We start from the raw sequence: 24,901 nt of genomic DNA on the forward strand, positions 1-24,901 counted from the left end.
CAGTTGCGGTTCAGTATGAGACTTGCAACCAAGTGTGATGTGGAAACTTTAAGCCTGCAAACCCGCTGGGAATAGACTTTTCAGTGATGTAGGTGACGTCTTGTGTCCAGTGGTTAAATCTTTGAAATAAACAATATGTGCATATTCATAGATCTGGCTTTTTCAAGAGAAGGAAGAATTTTAAACGAGGTAATTGAACTTCTTTATGGAAAAACCATATCAGAAACCCCTTATTCAAAGCAGAGCATTTTATATGTCACAAAAAACGTCTGGGGGGATCTTTAAAGCTGGTGCTCTGTTATAGCTGCATGTGGATGAAAGCAAAGTATTTTTCTATTGAAACCAAGCTTTACATCATGTTTAATGATATTACGAGCTATTTCTTTATAAAACATTTGAAAGAGCAGAATATGTGAACTGAAAATAAAAAGATATTGTCTCAGTTCTTGGGAGTGACCTTGATAGTTGTAGAATATTCACAACAAAGGTTAAAGTGTTCAGACAACATCGCTGACATAAGATGACCGGGGCAGAAAACTAGGCATCTGGGCACTCCGCTAAAGAGGAAAAGAGTCACAGTGATTAGTGTGTAACATCACTCCTAAGCACAGGTTACTTTAAATAAAACATCTCCATTCGTGTAAGAAGTACCATTTTTTGGAAGGAAAGCAACATTTTCAGGCAAGATGCCAGTCTCCAAGGAGAACTGCCTGAACTTCTCCAGCAGATCAGCACTGAGGTCCACTCCACGGCCTGTCAAACCACATTGTATTAATCTCCTACAGTATGCATGCTTGCTGAGCTGCTGCGCACATTCACATAGACTGGAGAGAGTGTAGCATCAGGGCAAATTAGAACCTTACCGTATAGTTTGTTGACAATGGTGTTATCTCCCCCCTTAGTCTTGATGGTGTGAGTCAGAGCGTATTCGTCAGGCTTCACGTCAACCATGCGCATGTCATTCTCATTCGCCCAGCCTGACGAAGAGGAGGAAAACATGTCATGTGAAAGCAGAAATATTGCAGGCGGTTTAACTGTGACTGTTGCATGTATGCCTTTATGTGTTTGTGCTGTATTATGTGAGTGTGAGGGTGCACTCACGCTCACTTGTGTATGTGAACTTTCCAGGCACATCGGTCTTTTTAGCCAGGTTGCTCATTCTCCAACAAGAGCCATCAGAGCTGCAAAGACACCATTGAAATTAGATTGACTTTGTCATCACTCACCTTTTAAAAAAAAAAAAATCTCCTTTCTCCCTGTCTGTTCTCTCGCACTCACATGAGACTGGCGTATGACATGTCCAGGTCCCCATCGGTAGTTGGGGTGAACATGGCCGTGCCCATCTTCATGCTAGCTCTGCGGTTGGCAAACCACTGGGCATTAGTTGCAAATCCAATCAGGTACCACTTCCCCGCCATCTGTGTGTACACACAAGGCAGGCATGGCAGAAACAAGACAAAAATGCCATATATACATACAGTAACACTCACTATGGCCTTCCTTTAAACAGAGTGTGTTTCAAGTAATAACCAGGTGCGGGTACTATAGAGGATAGAGACCATAGCTGCCCTGTAAACATCTGACTTGTAGCCAGCTGTAAAGTTTTACTCAATCTTCAATCTCTGTGGTCATATTTCTGTGCGTTGTGCGTGTGTGCTTGTCAAGCAGGAGAATAATTGTTGTTAGTATCATCCGTCTCACTCTATTTTTAGAAAAGGAAACATCTGCTGAGGCTCTCTTATGCATCTAATTAAATTTCAAATTTTTACACACAGTTATTGTGCAAGAATGTGATGGTAGGCTTAGAAAAAAGTTAATTCCTCACATAGTTTTTCCCTAAATGTCACCTTACTCCTTGCAAAAATAATGCAAATACACCACTCATTCAAGTACAGAGTTGCTTAAGTGCATTTTACAAAATAGCCAGGAAATATAAACATATATACAACATTGATCAAAGTCAAAAAATCTTTGTCTCACTTATTTTTAGCTAATTTTATCATGCTTGCCATCTTCATTTGATAAATGAATAAGTGACACGTGACACCTTATCACGCATCCTGAAACAGCCTGCCAAATCCTTTCTTCTGCCAGATGCTCAGGCTACAGCTGACTCAGTTGTGAGGAGTAATTAAACACAATGCATACAGGCACGATGAATCTATTTTGTGACTAAAATAGTGTCTTACCCCCTGTAAATTGAAGTCTGCCTGGGGAATGACTTCGGAGGACACCATCAAGGAGCAGAGCCCAGCGCCCAGCACTGTCAACAGTAAAGTCATAGTTACTGAGGAGCAGAGTCAGTTGCAGGAATGATGATAGAGAAGAGCGTGGATGAAGATCTGGGGGTCTGTTGTCGAGGTTCTGCCCCGACAACCCTTTATATAGTTGCGCATGCGATTACCTTTTCCCTCGCAGCCAACACACACACACACACACACACACACACACACACATTTATACAACCACACCCACATAAACCCTGGAGCTGGGACGGGTTCAAACACGTGAAACTTCAGACAAACACATTTACAGTTCCACAGCCACAAGGTAAGCTTTTAGTCCTGCCAGGGTAGAATTTAACCAAATGTGTGAGAAGTAAAAGCATGGCATTAGACGGCAGGAGTAACATGCCAAGAAATGACATAACCTGAATAAGGATGGATAGAGACGATATCCTGTCTGTCTCATCGTTAAGAGTTGGAAAGCACAGTATTTGATATTGCCATCTCATTATGCAGCTTCACATGTGTGAGCATAAGCTGTAAAAGAACAGGAACCGAAAGTGGTAAACAAAGCTGTGCCTGCCCTCCAGTGCTTTCTGCGGCAGAGGCCACAGAATCAAATTCATCCGTCAGCAGTTGTGTTGGTAAAACACGAGACAACACAACTGCCCTTGCAAATTAGATTCCTAATCATGCAACACCATGTGGTTCTTTGAAATGCTTTCGCGGGAAACTGTAGTGTCGCTTTTATGGGTCTAAAGTCAATAAATACTTCCACCTCCCCATTCGTCTTACAATTACATGAATTACTGTCAGGAATGAAAATAACAACGTATTCTACATGCAGTTTGTGCCTCCCAAGAGAACAAACAAAACTGCTGAACCATCACACAATCTCACCTCCAGTAAGTGTTCTGGAGCTTTTGATCACATCACATGATCTTCATCACCAGATGGAGCAAAACTAGATTAATAATCACTCAGTCTATCGACTGGAAGAATGGAGGTAAAACTGGAGTATGAATGGAATACCGCCCACATTGTTCAACTTAAGATATCGCTCCTCCTAAATGCCTGTGCTACTGCTAACAGCGAGTCACAGGCCAGCAGCCACAGCTGTATTTCAGGATATTTTCACTAAGTGTCGGATAACCTTGTGACCGTTTTCTAAACACCAAGCATCGGCTCCACTCTCTCTATTCCCTTCTGTCAGATGGCTCTCTCAACAGGCAGGAGATCTGCTTTGAATGCCCAATCAGTTCACACAATAGTAAACTATGACTGAACAAGTTCCTGCGTTCTTCAGTTCTGCCCTGTGGAAATGTAACGTAATAAAAAGGTTAAGAGTCAACTGTAACTGTTCCTAGCCTTCATTTACCGGAGATATCAGGGTTTGAATCACCTGCCTCCAGCTCTGCTGCTCCTGCCTGGCTCCTTTCCCTCCTGGCCCAGAAACCAATTTGTATGAACTGTAGCAAAACAACAACTGAGGAGCAAAAAACAAATGCAGACTGGATGAAGTTAGTCATCACCCATAGACCAATATAGTGTTTCCCGCACTGCACAGTGAATGTTTGGTCAAACTACCATGGCTGAAGTATACGGGAACAAAAACTCATACAAAGACTCTGGGTGTGAATACCACCATCGGTGTATTGTATATTAATTTGGAGTTAATACTCTAAATTGTGTGTAGCATGTAACAACACTGGTGCCGTACCGCAAAATTCAGCAGGTATAAATGTAGCTCTTCACGAGTGGTGGAAAGTAACTAAGGACATTTACTCTAGTACTGTACCTATACAATTTTGAAGTACTTGTACTTTGCTTGAGTAATTCCACGTTCTGCTACTTTATACTTCTACTCCACCACATTTCAGAAGCAAATATTGTACTTTTCACTCCACTACATAAACTTTGCGAATTCAGATTATTGATACAAAATATAATCAGAAATAAATTATTACATATTATTATAGATTAAATTACTCAGCTGTATATAAAATATTTCAAATTTGCCTCAGGTTAAACAGCTGCAGCATTAAAGTGGTGTTTACATTAATAATTATAACCCAATATTATAATATATTTTATACTTGAAATAGGCCAGTCTGCTTAATGAGTACTTATACTTTTGGTACTTTAACTATATTTTGATGCTAACAATGCTGCACTTTTACTAAAGTAAAATTTTGAGTGCAGGACTTTTACTTGAGTATTTTTATACTGTAAGTAAAGTAAAGTAAAAGATCTGAGTACTTCTTCCACCACTGCTATGTGCAAAGATAAGGAGCCTGAATTATACTTTACGGCCAAAAACCTTTTCAATACAAGTACGTTTGTCCGTAATTCTGATCTCTGCATCATTTTAAAGTGGGTTGGTTACAAGGCTGAGCTCTCAACTTTCCGCAGGATCTTTTTTTCCACTGCAGAGATTAAAATATGAATCGGGAAGTTCTGATCAGATGAATTGGTGTAATGAGCTGGAAACCGACCAGTGCAGGCGGACACATGCTGCAGCACAAAGATTCCTTCGACCTACATACCTTGCCCGTTTAAACAGGTATGCCTTTTTCTCCCAGAAAACAAACATTTAATTTAGTGTTCTGCCAGAAAAACATCTTACATTTGAATATTTACAAAGACAGCCCCGTGCAAAAAACTGCAGCGGCAGACATCTACAATTAACTAGTAATCTGTGAATTGTCAAACCAACCTATTGGAGAAATGTACTTATACTTAAATCTAATTTACATTTAGACAATAGCTTGAGTTATCAAAGCATCTGCAGATTTACCAAGCCCAAAAATAACTGCAAAGGTTCTGTGTCAGGAAGTGAATAGTTAAGCGCGGGAGGAAAATGAGCCAAGACCACTCCACTGCCAGTCTTTTAGTCACACAACATGAAAAGCCTAAATACGCAACTGTATTACATATCTGTAACAGTTCATTAACAACTGAAACCAAATACTGACAAACAATGTAGCGTCTTCTCGATGAACAAAGTCATTTGAATTAGAATTGGTATTGGATTTCGTTTCAGTGTAACTGCCAGCGATGGTGGCTTATTAGCCATTTTCCCACCAGTTTGGAGATACTCTTATAGTTCTTTTCACCAAGCGGGACATATTGTAGCTGTCAGAAATCCTCAATATCTCTGACTTGATGTGAACAGTTTCCCCCACTTGGTTGTTGGTAATTACAGACTGAATGATATAACGTGATTGCAAGATTAATCTTGAAATGTGTAACTTAGGTTGATCACCTGGGAAAAGGGTTGTAAGCATGGCCCCACTTCATGTGCCTTTTAAAATTTTATGAAAAACTGAAACTTCCTATTTAACTGCCTCTGCCAACTATTTATAACACCGTAAATCATCACAGAGAAAACTGCACTGAATTTTTTGTTAGCAGCTCATTGCCCAAAGGAGTTGCAGTCTCTAAGATATGACATCTATACTGTGTGGAAAGGAGCTTTAAGGGCAGGCATACACACACACACACTGTACACGAAAACAGTATATACTGTACGCACACTGAGGGCAAGAGGAAAAAATGTATGAAATGACACACTTAGTAGCTATGTAATTTTTGGACATTTACAGCTTTACCAGTAAGGCTGTAAAAAGTAGTTTGGCCTCAGGGTGGCACAAGAGGTGTGTGCATGGATTCACGTCAATCAAGAGAGTTCATAGTTTTGGGAGATTAATGTGATGAATCTGCTGTTTAGACTATGAGATTTTTTGTTGATAAGGTTGATATGTTGGCCTGGGGCTGGAGCTAGAGGACAGCTCAAGGATGAAAAGAGTTTGCTCTGAAGCCATGCGTGAAATTTCATGTTGATGTTCGTGGAACGGCTTAGTAAAAACATCAGGAGCCAATGGGCCATGAATATGCAAAAGCAAATTAAATGTAAATCTGTCCATAGTTTTCAAGATACCTTGTCTTGGTCAAATGATGAAAATATCTTCAACCACATTTCACTGCAGTCTGATCAGGAGCAACACTAACAGAGTTTATAAAACTAACCAGGCATTGTAATGACTTCTGGCTGTAGGCTAATCACATGGGAAACAATCATGACAAACGAATATATTTTGAGGCAGCGACGATGAAGCCATGCTCAGGGAATTTGGTGATGGAGTTGCTCGAGATTATTGAAGAAAAAATTCTATATTATGGGATTAGGGAGCGATAGAAGTTGGTTTAGAGCAGTAGAGTGAGCCTTTATGGAGAGAAGATTTGCATTCTCAGAGAGTGACACGTGGCATCAGATCTGCATGTACATATGTGGCACATCTGCGATAACCCAATTCTTCGGGGCACAGAATACAACACACCAGATAGCAACTGTATCAAATGTATGGGTCCAAATATTAACCACAGTGTATCACTCAATTTTTCCTTTAAAGCAAAGGGTTAAGCTCACTATGTCCGTGGCAATTGCACTAACTGAACTAATAACATAATGCAGTATGTCCATTCAGTGTTTCAAATATAAACAGCAGTATATATATAAATGTACAGGATTAAGCACTGAGGAGGTACTATGGGTAACACTGAATTATAATTCTTGGGGTTTCTCTTAAAATAAAATGGAAAAGAGGAGAAATTATGTGTCAATTTTTGAAATTTTATTTTGCTTTGAGAACATGATTTCAATCTAAGATATTTTTAATGTAAGATGTGACAACTAACAATTTGACCAAATTGAGATTATATGACCTCCTTACAACAGATGTACATTTAGACAGCACTCGTGGCGGGAAAATGCACAGATAACCAACCCTAATGGCACGGAGACGCCAAATTGACCTTTCAGTTGAATGATTTAAAAAGGGCAAATTTACTGATTTGAACAGTTTTGATTGTGAGGTGTATGGTCATATATGTAGAATATAAACCATGTGTGAAAATAGAGGTATGGCTCGGAGCCCATAGGTCAAAGGTCCTCAGAAGGGGTCTTGCAGTTCCCAAAGGAAGGTAATGCTTTGTAACTAAAACCATATGTGAGTGACAGTTTTTAGGAAAACCACTGTCCTATTTAAGAGTCGGTGACCAAGGCTGAATTTCAGAGTGGTTCATCGGCTTCACACCCTCTCACAAGCAGATCTGCAGATGCTTGACTTGGCGCTGTTCTTCTTTGTAATAAACCTTTATATGCAATCAAGACGGTGTCAGCGGAGTCTCCTTCATCCTCTTCACATCATCAACACCATCAAATGAACTACAATTGCTCCAACCAAGATGTGCATGAGAATTGACAATGGGAAATAATGGGAATATACGGAGGGAAACACTGTAGACATCACAGGGGAGTACACAAACTGTTTAGTTTGCCATTTTTATTATACTATAGGAAAGATAATAGAAATTTAAATATATTATGTTACAATGGGCAGGACTTTTGCCTTCGTGTTATTATAAATAAATAACATCTGTAACTGATTATTTACACAAGCAACTCCTGCAAAGATCAAAAACATCACTGAGGCAGAGCACTGCAGAGAAAAATAGGAAATATACACAGGGGGGAAACCAGATCGTACCAATCGTAACAATTCAGCTGACGGGAGCTGCTCCGGGAATTACTGACTTCACGCCCACCACCCGTGCGGGAGTGCTAGGATGGGATGTATCGTCTCGATGTACAGCACCCCCCCGGGGATTTCTGCACAGGGACGCGTCCAGGAGGAAGAGAGCGGCTCGCAGCGGCTCGTCTGGCTCCAACTCCACATCCGTGAATTCAAAAAAAAAAAACGTTCCGGTCAAGAGTCTGCGCGAGAAACAACAGCTTGTGGGGACAGTGACACGGCCGCGCGCGCAGCCTTACGCCGGCATGGTAAACGTTGCACATTAGCACGTTGAAATGCTAAAAGTTACGTGCCACACGTAAGCACGTGAACACGTAAATGGGCAACTGTGCTGCCTGAGGTCATGGCGCAGCGGAGTCGGCGCTTCGCCTGACAAAGTACAACTGCGGCTGATAAAGTGCAGAGCTGAGCCTGACAACCTGAGATGTCGCACTTAGGCTGAACACGTTCAATTGTAGTCATACCGCGGCCTGTCCTCGGGCGCCACCTTATGGACAATTTGTAGGTGTTTTACAACGCTAGTGGACCTAAATTATTTCTCAATTTTTCATCCATCCAGCGGTTTTTGTCGTGAGCCATGTAATGACCATTACCGCCTCATGTCGCTGAGAGCGTGGCTGTTATTCCTCTTTTACTTGAACCCCACAGAGTCACTCCTCATTTACTGCAAGATTCATATTTTTATTTCATTTTCAAACTGACATGTGGTCAAAAATATGTTGAGAGAAGTCAGGCAGCATAAAAAATATTCACTCTCTGCAGATGGGCTGGAGAAAGTAAAGTGACATGGCAGTGCCTGCAGCTTTATTCCATGAATAGACAATTGCGCTACAAATTCCAACTTCAAAAGTACTCAGCGTGTACTTTTTGAAACAGTATACATTAGCACCTTTATATTCCCCTGTAACTTATCCCAGACTTAAAATTGTTTTAGATATATTATATTTAAGAGGCCTGAATGCAATAAGCATGGGAAGCCATCAGCAGATATATCCTAAGAAATACATAAGATGAAATTCTTCACACGTGCCATATTAACAGTCTGTTATCACGATGTTTACTAGAAAGTAGAGAGTGAAACTAGACCAAGTCAGTGAGGCTGGAGGGAGGAGAAACCAAGGCGTCTGTCATGGTGAGGAACTCAACCCAGTTCTGATAAAAGCCACGTGAATACTCTCCCGTGTCGATGACGAGTCCCCACAGGCGGCTCTGGCCCGTTTTGTTCCTCAGAGCCAGCTGAGCCTCCCGCTCCGTCACGTTGAAGCTGACATTAAGAACTTGTACCACTAACAGGTAAAGCAGTCCGACGGCGACAATGCTGCTGTACCAAGCACAGGTGAAGCAAAGTGCTGTGCTGTAAACATAAAGAAAGGATGAATACAACACTACAGCGATATAATGTAAGGTTTGAAATGCATTCACAAGTACAACATTTTGTTTTCTAAAACAGTACCAGGCTTAGGCCCTTTTGCCTTTGGGAAAAATCATGTTATGCATGTTAGGTGCTCTTAATACTCCTGCCATGTAACTACATCAGTTAATAAATATTAACCAACCTTCATTTAACACAATGCAAAGCAAAAAAAAGAAAATATTGCAATAATTTCCCATCTTTTCTGCTAATTTCCCAGGACTAGATAAACAAAGCAAGGCAATAAGTATATATGAATAAAATGACTACCTTACAGCAATTAACAATGACACCAGCTGAAAATGAGTGGTTTGAGTTTTCTTGTAAAATCAGATTCTCTAGCAGCCGTTCCAAAGGCTCTGACTTCTATACACTTTTATAAACAGGAATTACTCCAAATAATTTCCAAATAGACCAATCTTTAAATTGTTTCTCACAATCAATGAAAAAATACGTGGCTCATAAAACTGTAATAAAGATGAGAAAGTAGAATTTGTGTCTTTGCTAATGCAACTGCTACTAATGTTCATTGGAAAAAATGTATTAATCATACTTATTTTTTAATAGCAACAAGTAAAGTTTACACTTAGATTTTGGTGTTAATATAGATTTCAAGAGCTTTTACAACGTAGACTTGTAATCTACTCCTACATTTAGTTTCATGGTCGACTGTGGCCGTGGTGGAGACAGAACATATAGAGAGTGCTGTACCTAGACTGACTGTAGACGCCGGGGCAGTAGAAGAGAGCCGTCATTGCATACTGCCGAGGACAGAGGCTGCCAAGCACCAACCTGATCCCATACAGAGAGGTCAACACGAACACAGAGAGGGTCAGCAGGAAACTGCGGTGGTTTGCATGTCCAACACAGCTGTTTATCCTACAGCACCTCAACACGTACACACACAACACAGACACACGAGACAATGTACCAGTTAAACCCAAATTCACCCTGATATTTTGGCTCCATTCACCCGTCGTATTTCAAATGATGCAGTCGAACTAGTATTTCTACACATAATATCATGTGTTGTATTGGTGATAATAGATTCAGTATACTCATATATCATGCCGTGGTTGGTTCAGGAGTTTCTATCTGCAGTGAATAATAAACAGGAAAATTAACTTTAAGGTTGGAAGTCAATTGCAGACAACAGCACCTAAACTAAGAGACAATTCAGCAATTGTGCATGAGTTGTAAAAGGATTTATTATAATATAGAACTGACATCATCGTCCTCAGTGATCTTGGCGGTGTGCACTGCAGGAAGGCTTCTCGGCCTGCCGGAGCACACAGACACATGGATATTAAACCAGCTGTTTAGGCCCTACTCAGTGATGGCCTCGTCCACCTGGTTGAGCCGAGATGGACCCCGGTGTACCTGCTTTCTTTTCTTGCTGAGAACAGTTTTCACTTTTTCCTCTTTGGAAGAAAATAGTTCCCCATTAAAACTGTTCAAAGTAAGATCTACGGATTATCCTGAAATGTCATTTGTCAACGCACAACATACTAAATTCCAATCACTTCCGTTGCTTCAAGCTGGCAGCAGAAATCTCAGCAGCAGATATCTACAAAACGGGCTAAATACATATCTAAATGTTTTGATGCAACTATGGGTAAGGGGGAAAATTTGTTTTTACGATCCGTTGAAATGTCCAGTAAACAAAGAAGTTTTCTGCTGTTGACCAGCATGAATGTTTCTGCTTAATTGAAAATTAAAAGCCCAGACAAATTCAGGCTATTAAGAAGCATCAGCAGTTCTGGCCTGGTGTGTATGTGTGTGTGCATGTGTGTGTGTGTGTGCGTGCGTGCGTGTGCACTTTACAAAGGAGCAACTAGCTGTAACGGTCTAATGGTTAATTTAAGCCTTTCCTAGTTTCTGTGGAAGAAGAGAGGAGGTCCAGCAGGAGGAGTCTTTGCTGCAGATATGAATATTTGTGTGTAATTACGGGGCAGTTATCTAATCCATTATAATTTCTATATTCACTGTCATGATTTGGTGTAAATGCACGATGCAGAGAAGTATAACTGACTTAGAGGTGATTCACAGGCCACACATGAAATATGTAACTATTTATGTTAAATCCAACCCACCATATACAGTGGTGGTCCAGACGCTGGACACAGGACCCACATGTTCGACAGTGTCCAGCCCGCGGGGGCCGCACTGTTTTGCACACACGACACCTGCTCCATTTTGCTGCCGGGGCCTCTTTTGTTGTGTGCAACTCTGCTGCAGTCCCTGTTGAGGAAGAGGCTGCTGATTGCATCGATCCGTTAAGGTGTGTAGAGTCCCTGTTAGCCTCCTGACTCTGGCTGTGTGCTTCAAGTAGGGAAGCGGTCACAAATCCTGGGCCCCTCTTGGTGTGAATAAGAGCGCCGATCGTGAGAATCATCCCGGTGGTCACAGTGCACACCTGCAGCTGGCTGACGTCCCCAAGCGGTAAAATCTCTGTGATGAAGAGGTAATACATATAGGCCAGAGAGTAGAGCGCCATAGTGAGGAAGAAGAGGGTGCGTCTCTTCTTTCGGTGCGTGGCGTAGTAGTACCAGAGGAACAGGCCGGGCAGGGCTGTCAGGATGATGATGCCCAGCAGGTAGTGCAGCGCTGCAACTCTGAGCAGGAGAGGTAGCAGCACCAGGGCCGGGATCATGGAGATCTCCAGGTTGTCAATCATGGCCCCAAGAACAGGAGATGGACATCCGCTCTTAGGGGGTTTGTCTTTCAGCCACCTACAGCACAGACAGCTGCCATTAAGTCATGATGGCAAACATCTCGACAAACGGCTAACACAGTTGTTGTTTTTTTTATTGGGTGATTGTAATGATTTTTTAATACACTCTTAAATCATGTAAAATGTGTCCCAGCTTTCACATAAGTAGTTTTTTATTTAAGTATGTATTCTGCTTCTTCAAATTTAGGATTTTCAGTGTAACTTACACTGATGACATAATGGCGTAATAAGGAAAATATTAAGTTTTCTTCTTTTACTTTGTGAGGAAATATCTACGAAAGTTTTCTTACAGTACCGGCCAGACTAACCCTAGTCCCTGTCATTTCAGTTTATATTGTTCTTTTGTGGGGCTTATAGTGTTACTAATCAAGTTTGCAGTTAATCAAACTGTAAAAAAAAAATTTATATATATAATAATAATAATTGCAACAAAGAGCCTTCAGACCCCCTGAGGATCTGGGGCCCTGGATGATCCGTTCGCTTTGCCTGGTTTGTAATCCAGCCTTGGTGACCACACATTACTTAGAGCAGCCAAAAGAGATGACAAACTTACAGTGGCTCGGGAAAGTTTAGGCAACCCTGGTCAAAATTTCAGGTGTGTTTTGGATCAATATCCTGGTGTAGACCCCATCCTCTTTTCATCTCCAGTTTTTTTACAGACAATGTGAAGTTTTCTCCCAGAATTTGCTTTTATTTAATTGAATCCATTCTTCCTTCGATCAGTGAAAGCTTCCCCATTCCACTGGCTGCAACACAACGCAAAGCATGATCCATCCATCCCCTGTGCTTTACAGTTGGAGAGATGTTCTTTTCATGAAATTCAGCTTTTTTTCTCCAAAAATACCTCACTGCAGCCAAAAAGTTCAATTTTAACTTAATCTTCCCAACAGGACTCGTTTCCAAAATGCATCAGACTTGTTTAAATTTTCCTCTGCAAACTTCCGATGCTAAATTTTGTGGTTAGGAAACAGGAAACGTTTTCTTCTGCTGACTCTTCAATGGAGGTCATATTTGTGCAGGTGTCGCTGCACAGTAGAACAGTGCACCATGACTCCAGAGTTTGCTAAATCTACAAGAAGGTCTTTTGCTGTCAAATGGGGGTATTGATTTGCCTCTCTAGCAATCCTATGACCCGTTCTCTCAGAAAGTTTTCTTGGTCTTACAGTCCTCAACTTGACCTCCTCCTGTTACCTGCCATTTCTTAGTTACATTACAAACTGAGGAAACGGCTACCTGAAAATGCTTTGCTACCTTCTTATAGCCTTCTCCTGCTTTGTGGGCATCAATTCTTTTAATTTTCAGAATGCTAGGCAGATGCTTAGAGGAGCCCATGGCTGCTGAGTGTTGGGACAAGGTTTGAGGAGTCGGTATTTATAAAGCTTTAAAATTTGCATCACTTGGCCTTTTCTTAAGATGACCGTGAACAAGCTGTAGCCTTAACAAGCTAATTAAGGTCTGAGGCTTTGGTAAAATTTATCTGAGAGCTCAAATCTCTTTGGGTGGCCAAACTTTTGCATGGTGCTCCTTTCATTTTTTTCACTCTACTATTGTACAAAACAAAATAATAGACCAATGTTTTAATCTTTTAACTAATGTGTCATCTTTAACATTAGGCCTTTGGAGATCGGTTCATCTTCTACACACTTCACTGTTCACAGTAACAGAAAGTTTGACCAGGGGTGCCCAAACGTTCTCATGCCACTGTAAGTAATTTTTAACAGAAGTGATATTTCTATATCAATAACATTTAAGTCAAGCATCACAAGGCTTCTTTTACTTTCCAGTACAGCACTAAAGTATAAACCAGTGGTACTCACTATTGACCTTTTTTTCCAAAAAGCCATTCCTACCTGTTAAAGGCTTCATCCACATCTTCACAGTCACAGCAACATCCGTACTGGTAGATGTCACACTCACAGCAACACATGGGATCATCAGGCTCCGGAGGCTTTAACTTTTCCGATTTCATAGTGGCTTGCTAAAGATGACCTTGAAGTGTACAAGTTGTTATTTCAACACAAAAGACCATCATTTTAAAATTTTGTTTTCTTGAGCAATCAACTACACCATTTCAGCACATTATTGGGGAACATTCCTAACATAAAAACATAATACCACAACCACAAACAATTAATAACAAAGAGGTTTTTAGCAATTTTTCTTTTCTTTCATTGGTGGGCAATTCTTCTATTAGTATCTAAACATGCACATGCACACACAGACACAGCAAAAAGACATGTATGACCGCTATGGTGTGGGCAAAATAAACATGACATGGAAAGATATCTGGATTGGCGACAATAACGCATCTACTATTTCTACTGAATATAGTGGCATAATACCTCTCTAATGATCTAAAAAAAAAGGACTTCAGGAGACATGCGTAAAACCATTATTAAATTACAGTATTATACAGGTTAGAGCAACTTATGCTGGACTCAACCTGTACCTGTAACTTACTAAAAGATTTTCTGTTTGACTATAGAAATTAATCATTTCTATAGTCAGAGGATTCTCAGTCCTGTTAAGTCCCCAAGAGCCTCTAATGTAATTTGTTGAAACAAGGCCAACGTGTCCACAAGGACAAACTATCTGGGCCAGCAAACCCAAATCCCCAACACTTATTATTTTAGTCTGGTTCATAACTTCGGTTACAGCCTTTTTGTGTAGTGTACAGAGCCTGACCTTTATCTGTACAGGAATTAGCGGAGAGAAATATTAGAAATAAGGAGACAAAATATAGATTTCAGTCAGCTTTCGTCTGTTTGTCTTATCATAGTTTCCTAATTGAACAGGTTTTGTATGACTTTTTATCCGACTGCATTATCTACGATAAATCACTATTGCTTATTTAACTCTTTATCCAAATTTTCTGGCTGTGTTGATAGAAAAATCCACCTCCACAAAACCAAGATAAACCATTTCTCTATTGACTTGCCTTGACTTACCTTGTCTCCGCAACAAAAATACAAAACCATCAGTACTTGTGGGCTGAATTGTCAGATTTACTCTATCCAGGCAAAAGTTATGCGATCTTCAGCAAGAGGGAAATGATTAAGAAGGTGATCCCTTGTCACCGAGCTCCTTCTGTAATTGATTAAGGGAAAAAAAAAAAGGAAAACAGGCGCCGAGTTTCTCATCAGTCATTTGTGTTGAAAAAGGAAATTGGCAGGTTTCCGCTCTGCTGGTGCTGCGGTGACACCGAATAAGTGCAGTGAGATGGTTTTCATTTCTTGGATTCCCGCGGTGGAAGTTACCCAACAGAGTGCAACTTGGATTCCTCCTGACAAGTGGTTTTGAAACTGTGTTGCATCTGCCTGCTCACTTTTCCAAAGACTACCTTCCTTACATTTCATTAAATAGTTCACAAGTCATTCTTTAGCATACTCAGCCTACTTCTGCTTTAAAGCTTCTATCAGTTACCATTTTAAGATTTAATTTTTGCAAGCTTGGTAAATATAGGTGCTACCTAAACTGATTGAGGGAGCCAGAGAGCCAGGAGTCTTTCATATCTCTTCCCACAGCTGAGGGGCAATGCTGAGGTGTTCAAAAGCTGCAACAGCAGCCCTGATAATCCAAACTGAGCTGGACACGGGTGAATATGAGAAACATGACAGGCACTCATGGATGAGAGAGTGAGCGACGATCCACAGGGCAGCCCCACCCTCTAGGATCATATTTCCTCCCACAAGCAACCTGACCTTGCAGCTCACACACAGAAAACCCTGAAAGGTTGTATGTGTGCGTGTGTGAGATCAGAGGCTCCTGTGTTGCTGTTAATATGAGCCAGTGTATCTATACAGTGCCCTTTGTATGACATTTGTGACAACACTGGATACTAACAATGACAATGTGATAAGTGTTCCCTGCAGGGAAGTTTACTTCTCTCTCGACCCCCCCTGCAGAGGATTGGTCAGAGCACAGGGTCAATTACAAATCATATGCCCTGCAAATGTTAGGAACTTGGATTCAGATTCTTGCTCATGAACTCTTCTGCAGAGAGCTTGTTTATCCAACTCAGGAACTTGAATCCAGTCTTTAATATCATAATAAAGCACTTATTTTGTCGGTAGAAAGAGCAAATTGAAAGAAATATGGAACGTTAATGCGTGATTTAGGCCAGGTAGCGGTAAAAGGCAGCCTTTTTAAAAAACTGTGCATCAGAACTGATAGTTCAGTGAACTGGGAAAACACACTCTAGTGCCTGGAGGATCAGCTGGTTTCATAAAGTAGTCAACGTTCATTTTTAGAGAGGAATACTGATGCAACATATGACGGGGTCATCCGGTGGGTAATATTAGAGACAAGATAACCAATAATAGTTTTTATAGACTACAATTTAAAGTCATTAAATTAGCACTTCATCATTCTATTTTCTTTGAAATGGACAGATGGTGAGTTCCCTTTCTGACAAATGTCAGGTGAACTTGGGCTATGGCCACACAAAAGATGGAACGATAACAAAGGCAGCGTTGACTCCGCATTGAAAGGCAGATACAAATGTTATACATGGACTGAGAGTGATGGCACCTGCCCTCCTCACCTTTCACAAAGCAAACCCATATATAAAATTGTTATTGTGTTCTTTACACACACACCGCCTGTCAGTCAGTAGGAATTGAGAAATGAGAGAGTGAGAGAGACAGGTGCATTATAAATTGTAGGCTGGTATATTCTGAGACCACTGAAACCTCTTAATGTCTGCACGTGCGTGACTCTGGATGGACTGAATCAATGCAGAGAAACGATGCCGCTCTTGCTCCTGAGGGTTGCTTCCATTAGTCTTGATGGAGCCCGGAACCCGAGATACCGGCTCTAATCTCTTTTGGAGGAATTAATGCTGTGAGTCGTAGACAACAGCCTGAGCGAACGACACATGATGGAGGTTACACATGAGCAAACCGCAAAGATACTGTAGCATGATGATCAGACAGGAATGGTCACATAATCATCCATGAATAAAATAATCAGTCATCCACCTATGAAAAGGTTGCTCCTCATCCTTTTCACTAGGCCTTGTTTCCCAAAATTACCTGTGTTTGAGTGTGTGTGTCTGTTAAATCATTAATTCATTCCAGTGTTTCAGTTAATCTATCTAATTTATCAGTCAGAGTACACAAATTATAGCATAAATTATGTCAAATTGAGTCTGGTTTCACAAAGGTTTGCACTGCTTAAGAGCCTTGGCCGTGCTTTAAGGTGGTAATATAAGTATAAAATGATGCACATGATGTTTAAAATATTCGGATCTGATGTGACAGTGCAGCCATTAAAAGAGTGGCTTGGGGCTTAACTATTTCACTCAAGTGTCATGCTTTTTTTTTTCTTTAAAGCTACTACAAATATTTTATAGAGAAAATTAGATTTCAAAAGTTTAGTCAATAATCACCCTGGAGAGTTAAAACAACATGTGTCCCATGTAGAGCTGAGAATCCTTTACTGAATATCTGTGTGTAGTCATTTCTTTACATTTATTTCAGACAAAAGTAATGTACCATGAATATAATATTGAGATATCTGTTCCAACACAACTCCAACGGACTCATTCATTCACATTTTTGTACAATATCAAGTATATATCAAGCATATAGTCCACAGCATCACTATTAAACTTAAGAGGTAAAAGGTGGAAGAATGCTTTAAACCCCCTGAAAGAATACAGTGCATCTGTCCCTTTGCCCATGTGCATATTCCCATTTGATTAATAATTTGTATTTATCACTGTCACATCTGGGGGAAAAGAAGCATCCCTTTCCAGTCTGTTGCCACTAGTAGTTGAGTGCTAGTGCAGCACTTGATTGGGGCCCACTGATTTTAACCACAACATGATAGCGCAGTGATCTGTAAGTGCTCTGTAATGGGCTGAGTGAAGCTGTTGTCATATTTTCAGGCGTCTCTGGGGATTCCGGAGTTGCGTTTTTGTAGCGATGAGTCAAATATAATCAAAATGAAATGCAAATTTCTCCAGGTCATGGAATGTTTAAGGGGACGTAAACAACAAGGAAGAAAGGAGTTCACATGACTGAGGCAGACACTCAGAACACTGCAATGGGGTTTGGATATTTGGGAGAGGAGCTTAGAGGTAAGAAACTCATTCCTCCAGGCTCCGGAAGGCGTTCTGCATGTCCTCCAGCAGCTGGGCGTAGTCTCCTTTGATCTTAGCTTCGCCATCCTTCACAGGGTCCTAAAGAATCCATTAAACCACATAAACAGGGATTGTGTCAACAGAGAAGAAGTTATTTATCTAAAGTGATGAAAAATGGGTCAATAAAACAAACATGATCAACAAGGTCAACTCCCATAAAAATGAGGAACAGTCATGTACCTTGAACTTCATGGAGCTGATCTTATACAGGATCTCTCCCATGTGCTCCCTGATCATGGCCCAGGTGATTTTGTTGTCACTCTGGGCTGTGGACTCCACCGCGTGTCGGGCCATGTCGTAGAAAGCAATCATGTTCGAGAGGATGCCAACAGTTTTGTAGAAGGGGCAGAACCTGTGTGTAGGGGCAGAGGAACGTGTGAAGCTCACAGTTTATGCAATAATCAAGTGAAGGAAAAATATTTAGACGCCTTCTCCCCTCAGCATCTGCTCATGATTAGATGTTGCTGCCTTGGTTTATGTCAAACTAAAGGACCATGTTAGTTTTTCCTATTGGTTCCACAGAAATCACTGATGATGTCTGAAAGTGCATCAGTTTCTAAGTGGTGTACTGGCTGGACAGCAATGACTTTGCTGTAGCTCATAGCAATTTTTTCCAGAAATGTTCTAAAAGGGACTTAATTATGAACCATTTTTTTTAAGTTTAGGTCTTCAGTTGTTGTGGAGCAAAGAGAGTAGCATCTTCAATGTTTACAGGATTCCATGCGGTTATTGTGGATCTTAAAAAGAATGCAAAGCCATTTCATACCTTCTGAATGGAAAAGATGCGCGTGTTGTGGTTGGGGACTGTGGTTTTTTTTCTTACCTGTCGTAGGGGGTGTAGCCGTTCTGCTGCAGGAAGTCATCCTTAATGAGCTTAGCAACTTCTAGAGTGATCTTGTCACTCTCAGCAAGGGAGGCCTTCGAACAACACAAGATCAGTGTCCTTTATATTTTCAGAGTGGTTGATTAACCAGGTTGGCATGGTAACGATTTAAATGATTAAATAATACAGCTCTGACAGAAGCCGCTTCTATAAAACACCGGTTTCACACATTAAATGCATTAACTCATTAACTGGCTATAAAAAAAACAAAGCCATGGAATTACTTTTACAGTTTGGCCATTTTGTTCCCAGATACCGATTATCGTTGTCAGGTTGTCACTTGTACTAACTTTATTAAAGCCTTTTCGAACCTCTGACCATCATCAGATAAAATTTAAAATAGTGAGACAGATCATATATACTGTATATATAAAAATAGCCCAGGAAAACCACCAATCGGACAGCGCCAGCAGCACCCCCCGGACATCCATACAAATTAATGTCAATGAGTCCTTCAGATTATGAATAGTGATGTCTGTCCATGTGTATTTTCCCTGATGAAGGTCTGAAGATGGGGGTTTTTGTTTTTTTCCCCCAGACATGAGTTTCTGATCGAACACACCTGTCAATGAAACTCTTTAGTTACTTTTGAGGTATAGTGTTTTACAATCTTAAATCGGCCTCACCTTTCCTACAAGCTGCACGATTTCAGCCAGGTCCTCCTCCTCCTGTAGAATCTCTTTGGCTTTTGTACGGAGAGGAACAAACTCAGGGAAATGTTTGTCATAATATTCATCCAGAGCTCGTGTGTACTTGCTGTAGCTAATCAGCCAGTTTACAGACGGAAAGTGTTTTCTCTGAGCCAGCTTTTTGTCCAAGCCCCAGAAAACCTGCAAAGAAGAAAACAGCAAATACTGACACTCCCTCAGAATGATGCGCAAGGAAGAAAACATTGACTGCAGGGTGAATTAAGTCAAATGTTACGATGCCCATCACTTACCTGAACAATTCCCAATGTGGCTGAAGTGACAGGATCTGAGAAGTCTCCACCAGGGGGCGACACACTAGGAGGAAGTCATTATATTAGAGGAAAAGTCAGCCTAATAATTGATAATGTACTTGTTCTGTTAGGCTGCCCACTTTTCTTACTCCCACGAAAAAGTTTCCCAGGAAAAATTTAACATTAATCATGAGGTCTGGACATTGAAAGCCTTTTCAAGACCCTCAAGAAACTTGACAAGAAACTTGACAGAAAGGAAACAAGACAAGAAACTTGAAACTCAGATGATGAAGGAGCCTTGCATGTACCAAAAAGATGAGTTTTGCAAGTCGATCTTCAGTAGGAAATTACTTTAGACACCTGGTCAGCTTCGGAAATACGCAGGGTACAGTAGAAGTAATAGCAGTAGTAAGTACAAACATTTTATATGTAGAACACTAAAATATGCACAAAATGAAATGGATGGAATTTTAATACAATCGCCTACTTTAAGCTGTTTAATATGTATATGTATAAGAGTTTGACATAATTTCCCCTGCTTATACGAAAGTCAACTCACGCTCCTACGATGCTGACGCTGCCTTCTCTTTCTGGATTTCCCAGGCACTTCACACGTCCAGCGCGCTCATAGAAGGAGGCGAGCCTGGCACCCAGGTAAGCAGGGTAACCGCTGTCTGCAAAGGACGACATACACGACTGTAACTGGTTTACAGCAAACTGTCGCAGCTACTGTCTGACAGTGTCTTTACAAAACAAACAACAACAACGCCAAAAAAAAAAAAAAATTTCCCTTGCAACTGATGAACTTACCAGCGGGCATTTCAGCCAGTCTCCCAGAGATTTCTCTTAGAGCTTCAGCCCATCGAGATGTCGAGTCAGCCATCATGCTCACATTATAACCCATATCTCGGAAGTATTCGGACAATGTGATACCTGCAAAGGCAATTTTATATGATAAATTAAAGTGCATTTAATGGACTCTCCAAACAACTGGAAATAAGAAAAGCATTTACTTAATGTTAGCTACTTCAACAAACATTCAAAATGGGATTTCAGGGTGTTTTAAGTTGTCCTATTGCTTATTAAGAAACAAAAAAGGGAAAATTTACTGTCTTTGTTCATTTTAAATAAAAAAAAAAAAATCATGTAGTAGCATTTAAATAAACCATGAGATTGTCCTCTATAATGTGAATGGTTGGTACCTGTATAAATGGAAGCCTCTCTGGCAGCCACAGGCATGTTGGATGTATTAGCAACCAGTGCTGTTCTCTTCATGATGCTCTCAACCTTGCCATCGACTTCCATAGTAAGCTGTTGGATGAGAGCGGTTTTAACATACAACTTGAACACTGGCGTGAACCTCTCTTTACTTGTTTTCTCTGTTTTATGCTCAAAAGTAGCAGAAGGTCTCTGGAAACAGTAAGCATATATACAGTATTTGGCAGAAATCCACCAACCTCAGGGAAATCCCGCAGCACTTCAGACATTTCGTTTCCACGCTCTCCGCAACCGACGTAGATAATGACGTCACTGTTGGAATACTTGGACAACGACTGAGAGATCACCGTCTTTCCGCATCCGAAGGCTCCTGGTATAGCAGTGGTGCCGCCCTGCACGCAACTATACAGCACAAAGGCCATGCAGTTTCATGCGGCTTACAGATTTTCGCACACAGCATATAAATAAGCTGTGAGCAATCTTGTGAGCAATCACCAGTTGAGGACTCACTTTTTCCGTGTATTTCAGAGAGAAAAAGCACAAGTTAAAATAGAGACTATAGTTGCTCGAGTCAAAACGGAAATTTTGAGATGCGAAGCTTGACAATCTCACAAAGAACCAAATCTGCACAGTGAGTATACTATAGAGAAGCACACTACAGCTCGCAAGGACAGACAAAGAAAATGTGATACCTTTCTATATAAAGATTGTAAAATACACACTGATTTCTGTTACATCTACATAAAGATTTCTTGCGTCCACAACGAGGGCCAATTGTTTAACACCTGTAGTTATGAGGGGAAATGAGTTCATCATTTTATTCTGAGAGGATTACTCACGGGAAAAGTGCGTCCAGAACTCTTTGACCAGTCAGCAGTGGATGATTAGCAGGTAGTTTCTCTGTTACTGGACGGACTTGTCGTACCGGCCACACCTGCACCATGGTGAATTTCTCCTTCACGCCTTCAAATTCAAGCTCCAGAACCACATCCTGAATGCAACAAGCCCAGGAAAATAAGTTTCACAGAAATTATGATCAAACAGAAGAGCGTTTTGATTCAGGACAAACACTCACAGAAATGTCATAGTTTCCAGGTGGGGCCAGGTAGGTGACCGTGCCTCTGTTGCGAGGTGGAAGCATCAGCTTGTGCCTGATTAAGGAGTTTTCAAACACCATGCCGTAGATATCGCCACCTGTCATGTGACTGCCAACCTGGAGAAAGGACCGTGTGAAATTAAAACAATTGCAGAGGAGAGACACACAAGAACCACACCACACGGAAAATGTATTTTTCTTACCCGAAGACTCTGGCCAGGGGAAAACTCCCATTTGATGTCTCTGTTAAGAGCACCAATGTTTACTCCTCTCGGGATATAGATACTTTGAGTGAGGTCATTGATGTCTTTTAGTGGACGCTGGATACCGTCAAAGATGGAGCCCATGATTCCTGGGCCCAGCTCTACAGAGAGGGGTTTTCCTGTTCGAAGGACAGGGTCACCAACAGACACCCCGGCTGTAGCATGAAGTTAGGAAAAACAAAACAAACTGCAGGGACTTTTTAGACACTAGTCTTATCATCAAATTCAGTTTCCCATCCGCTATCAGTAAATTAGCTCTATAATGCGTCTTTCGTAAAATGTATTATGTGAAATCAGTTTTAAGGAAGATTATGACAAGGTTTGTGACATGTTTGACTCCAGATAAATGTAACATGGCAGCAGAAAGGATACAAGTCTCCTCATACACCTGGATAGTTGCCATGTCTCCCTCTAATCGGATGATTTCTCCCACTAGCTCACTGTGACCGACACGAACCAGCTCGTACATGGCTGCTCCTGCCATCGCAGTAGCTGTCACCACTGTTGATTGGATAGGTTTGAAAAAAAAAAAAAAGAAGAAAATATAGAAATTAATACCAAAAAAGAAATTAATCTGTTGGACAAAGAATATGCTGAAAATCAACAACAACAAAAACATTTTTTTAAAGGGTTTTCTTGTTTTCATTTTGCATTTCATTTGCATTCAACTAGCTTTGAAAAACATTTTATTCACACAATAATGAGAAATTTAATAGGATTTTATCCATATTGCCCACTTCAAGGGTAAACCACAACAGTGTGAAAGGCTGTCGAACACACAAACATGTAATCCTTGTCTACCCCCATGGCAGCTGGAACAAACTACTTACAGTTACTACTTACAATCAGATGCTAAACACTGCATTCTAGCCATTTAAAGAAAAGGGAAATAAGCCAGACCTGGTCCAGAAACCCCATGTACATATCCAAACTGGCTTTCTCGCTCCTCGTCCTGGATCCTAGGAAGTTTTGAGGTATCCATCTTGATGGGATTTTTCAGGGCAAAAACTTTGAGAAATGAAAATGTGACACAGATGCTGTCAAGTTTCGAATATACACAGCAGACAAAATTCATCACATCAAAAATCACATCATGCACTGACATGCAGTAGCTCCTCTCCTCTAATAATGATAGCCAGGCTTAAGTTACAGATGCATTTGTCAGCCTACTTTTTTTTTTATTTTTTATTTTTCTAAATTTAATTAGACACTCTGACTTCACACGCCACGATGAGATGGACATTCATCTGTGCACCATAACACACAGAGCCAGCACAGTTGGTGAAATGAATGGCCAAGTCTAGCAGTGTCAAGGCAGCCAGCTATAGCTAACTCAGCTGCGGCTTCAAAACCCTTGACGTGTTTCACCCAGTGCGGAAGCTAGGGTAACGTTAAAGTAACCTGTCATAACCGTAAAGTTACCTGTCATCCTCTAGCCAGATGGCAACATTATGTTTGTTACTACACATATGTAACAAGAGAGCTAAGCGGATTTGTGCGTGTGCGTGTGCGCGTACAAGTCAGGTGACAAGCTAGCAAACACTAGCTGTCTTCATCATCACCATCATACGTACAGGTTAAGCTACATTAGCGCATATTAACACAGTGTTTGATCCAAGACTGGGAGGAAATCTCAAACTGTTGTAAATCCAAAGCCTCATATTATACCGCCACTATAAATAGCTTACCTTGTCTTGATATGCAGTTGTCCAGGTTTGTCTGTACCGTAGCAGGCTGAGGAGGAGCTTCGCTGTGCTAATCACCTGCCAGGAACTGGATTGTCACGGGAAGAAAACACCTCCATTGTGGGTCAGCGGGCTTCCTCCGCTCTGACGTGATTGGCTATCTGCAGAGCCAACATGGCGCCTGACGCTCAACAGTTTCCCTGTTGGCTGTAAGTTCCGCCGGTCTACACAATGTCAACCAGGTGCATTACTGACCTCTGCTGGACATGAATGAAACGTTCGCCTCAATTAACCAACTATGATCGTTTCCAACAGTTTCTGAATAAATGAACCGCGGGACAAACATGGATGGAGTTTGAGACAATGGGCCCCTGGGCACAGATATCTTAAAGCCCCGTCAAGACACCCAGACGTTTGTGGTTGTTTTGTTTGGTTTGAAGCTGTTTTGCATCTCTTTGTAGTCTGTTTGCTTCTCTTTTTTAATTGTATAGTGTCTCTTTGTAGTCATTTTGTGTATCTTTGCGGTCAGTTAGTCTCTCTTTGTGGAAGTTTTGCGTCTTTTTGTTGTCCGTTTGTGTCTCCTTGTTCTCACTGATTGACTTTTCAACAAGAAATATTACTTCAATCAGAGGCTCAGGCCCAGGGGCCCCGTGACCCCTTTGGCCCCTGGGCCTGAGCCCGGTCGTCCTGTTCAGTAATCCTTCCAT

The 24,901-nt window shown here is 41.1% G+C and overlaps 3 protein-coding genes across 6 annotated transcripts; all 3 read right to left on the minus strand.

The window, feature by feature from the left end:
- Positions 1-55: 55 nt before the first annotated feature.
- Positions 56-7,866, minus strand: zgc:153704 (uncharacterized protein LOC767759 homolog). 4 transcript variants are annotated; one of them, XM_040150902.1, is made up of 7 exons: positions 7,775-7,866; positions 2,190-2,263; positions 1,279-1,418; positions 1,102-1,181; positions 864-977; positions 652-753; positions 56-557 (listed from the first exon to the last, which is right to left on the minus strand). In XM_040150902.1, the coding sequence occupies exons 2-7, from the start codon at positions 2,235-2,237 to the stop codon at positions 538-540; spliced, it is 504 nt and encodes a 167-aa protein (XP_040006836.1). In that variant the 5' UTR covers positions 2,238-2,263; positions 7,775-7,866; the 3' UTR covers positions 56-537. The 4 variants fall into 4 exon arrangements, with proteins under 4 accessions (XP_040006836.1, XP_040006835.1, XP_040006834.1 ...); XM_040150901.1 differs by lacking the exon at positions 7,775-7,866 and adding an exon at positions 2,651-2,732; XM_040150900.1 differs by lacking the exon at positions 7,775-7,866 and having other exon boundaries at positions 1,108-1,181; positions 2,190-2,340.
- A 1,033-nt stretch (positions 7,867-8,899) lies between these two features.
- LOC120802968 (palmitoyltransferase ZDHHC23-A-like) lies at positions 8,900-13,933 on the minus strand. Its single transcript, XM_040151184.1, has 4 exons — positions 13,815-13,933; positions 11,324-11,962; positions 9,942-10,109; positions 8,900-9,173 (listed from the first exon to the last, which is right to left on the minus strand). Exons 1-4 carry the CDS (start codon positions 13,931-13,933, stop codon positions 8,900-8,902), a joined length of 1,200 nt encoding a protein of 399 aa, XP_040007118.1.
- Positions 13,934-17,075: 3,142 nt separating this feature from the next.
- On the minus strand, positions 17,076-23,500 carry LOC120803034 (V-type proton ATPase catalytic subunit A). Its single transcript, XM_040151309.1, has 14 exons — positions 23,410-23,500; positions 22,882-23,010; positions 22,450-22,664; positions 22,226-22,363; positions 21,990-22,141; positions 21,390-21,552; positions 21,135-21,243; positions 20,743-20,865; positions 20,492-20,606; positions 19,933-19,996; positions 19,619-19,822; positions 18,933-19,027; positions 18,290-18,461; positions 17,076-18,148 (listed from the first exon to the last, which is right to left on the minus strand). Exons 1-14 carry the CDS (start codon positions 23,489-23,491, stop codon positions 18,056-18,058), a joined length of 1,854 nt encoding a protein of 617 aa, XP_040007243.1. The 5' UTR covers positions 23,492-23,500; the 3' UTR covers positions 17,076-18,055.
- Between the last annotated feature and the right edge of the window lie 1,401 nt (positions 23,501-24,901).

This window comes from Xiphias gladius, chromosome 17 (assembly GCF_016859285.1).
Source record: "Xiphias gladius isolate SHS-SW01 ecotype Sanya breed wild chromosome 17, ASM1685928v1, whole genome shotgun sequence".
Classification (NCBI taxonomy): domain Eukaryota; kingdom Metazoa; phylum Chordata; class Actinopteri; order Istiophoriformes; family Xiphiidae; genus Xiphias; species Xiphias gladius.

Coding starts and splice junctions, on each gene's coding strand:
- zgc:153704 (XM_040150899.1), bottom strand. CDS start 2,282: ATGACTTTACTGTTGACAGTGCTGGGCGCTGGGCTCTGCTCCTTGATG. Junction 1,419..2,189: donor CAGACTTCAATTTACAGGGG/GTAAGACACTAT, acceptor GTGTACACACAG/ATGGCGGGGAAGTGGTACCT. Junction 978..1,101: donor GTTCACATACACAAGTGAGC/GTGAGTGCACCC, acceptor CCTCTTCGTCAG/GCTGGGCGAATGAGAATGAC.
- LOC120802968 (XM_040151184.1), bottom strand. CDS start 13,933: ATGAAATCGGAAAAGTTAAAGCCTCCGGAGCCTGATGATCCCATGTGT. Junction 10,110..11,323: donor CTGGACCACCACTGTATATG/GTGGGTTGGATT, acceptor GAGGTGCTGTAG/GATAAACAGCTGTGTTGGAC. Junction 9,174..9,941: donor GGCGTCTACAGTCAGTCTAG/GTACAGCACTCT, acceptor TTATGTTTACAG/CACAGCACTTTGCTTCACCT.
- LOC120803034 (XM_040151309.1), bottom strand. CDS start 23,491: ATGGATACCTCAAAACTTCCTAGGATCCAGGACGAGGAGCGAGAAAGC. Junction 22,665..22,881: donor CCAGGTGTATGAGGAGACTT/GTATCCTTTCTG, acceptor TTCATGCTACAG/CCGGGGTGTCTGTTGGTGAC. Junction 19,823..19,932: donor CCACATTGGGAATTGTTCAG/GTAAGTGATGGG, acceptor TCTTCTTTGCAG/GTTTTCTGGGGCTTGGACAA.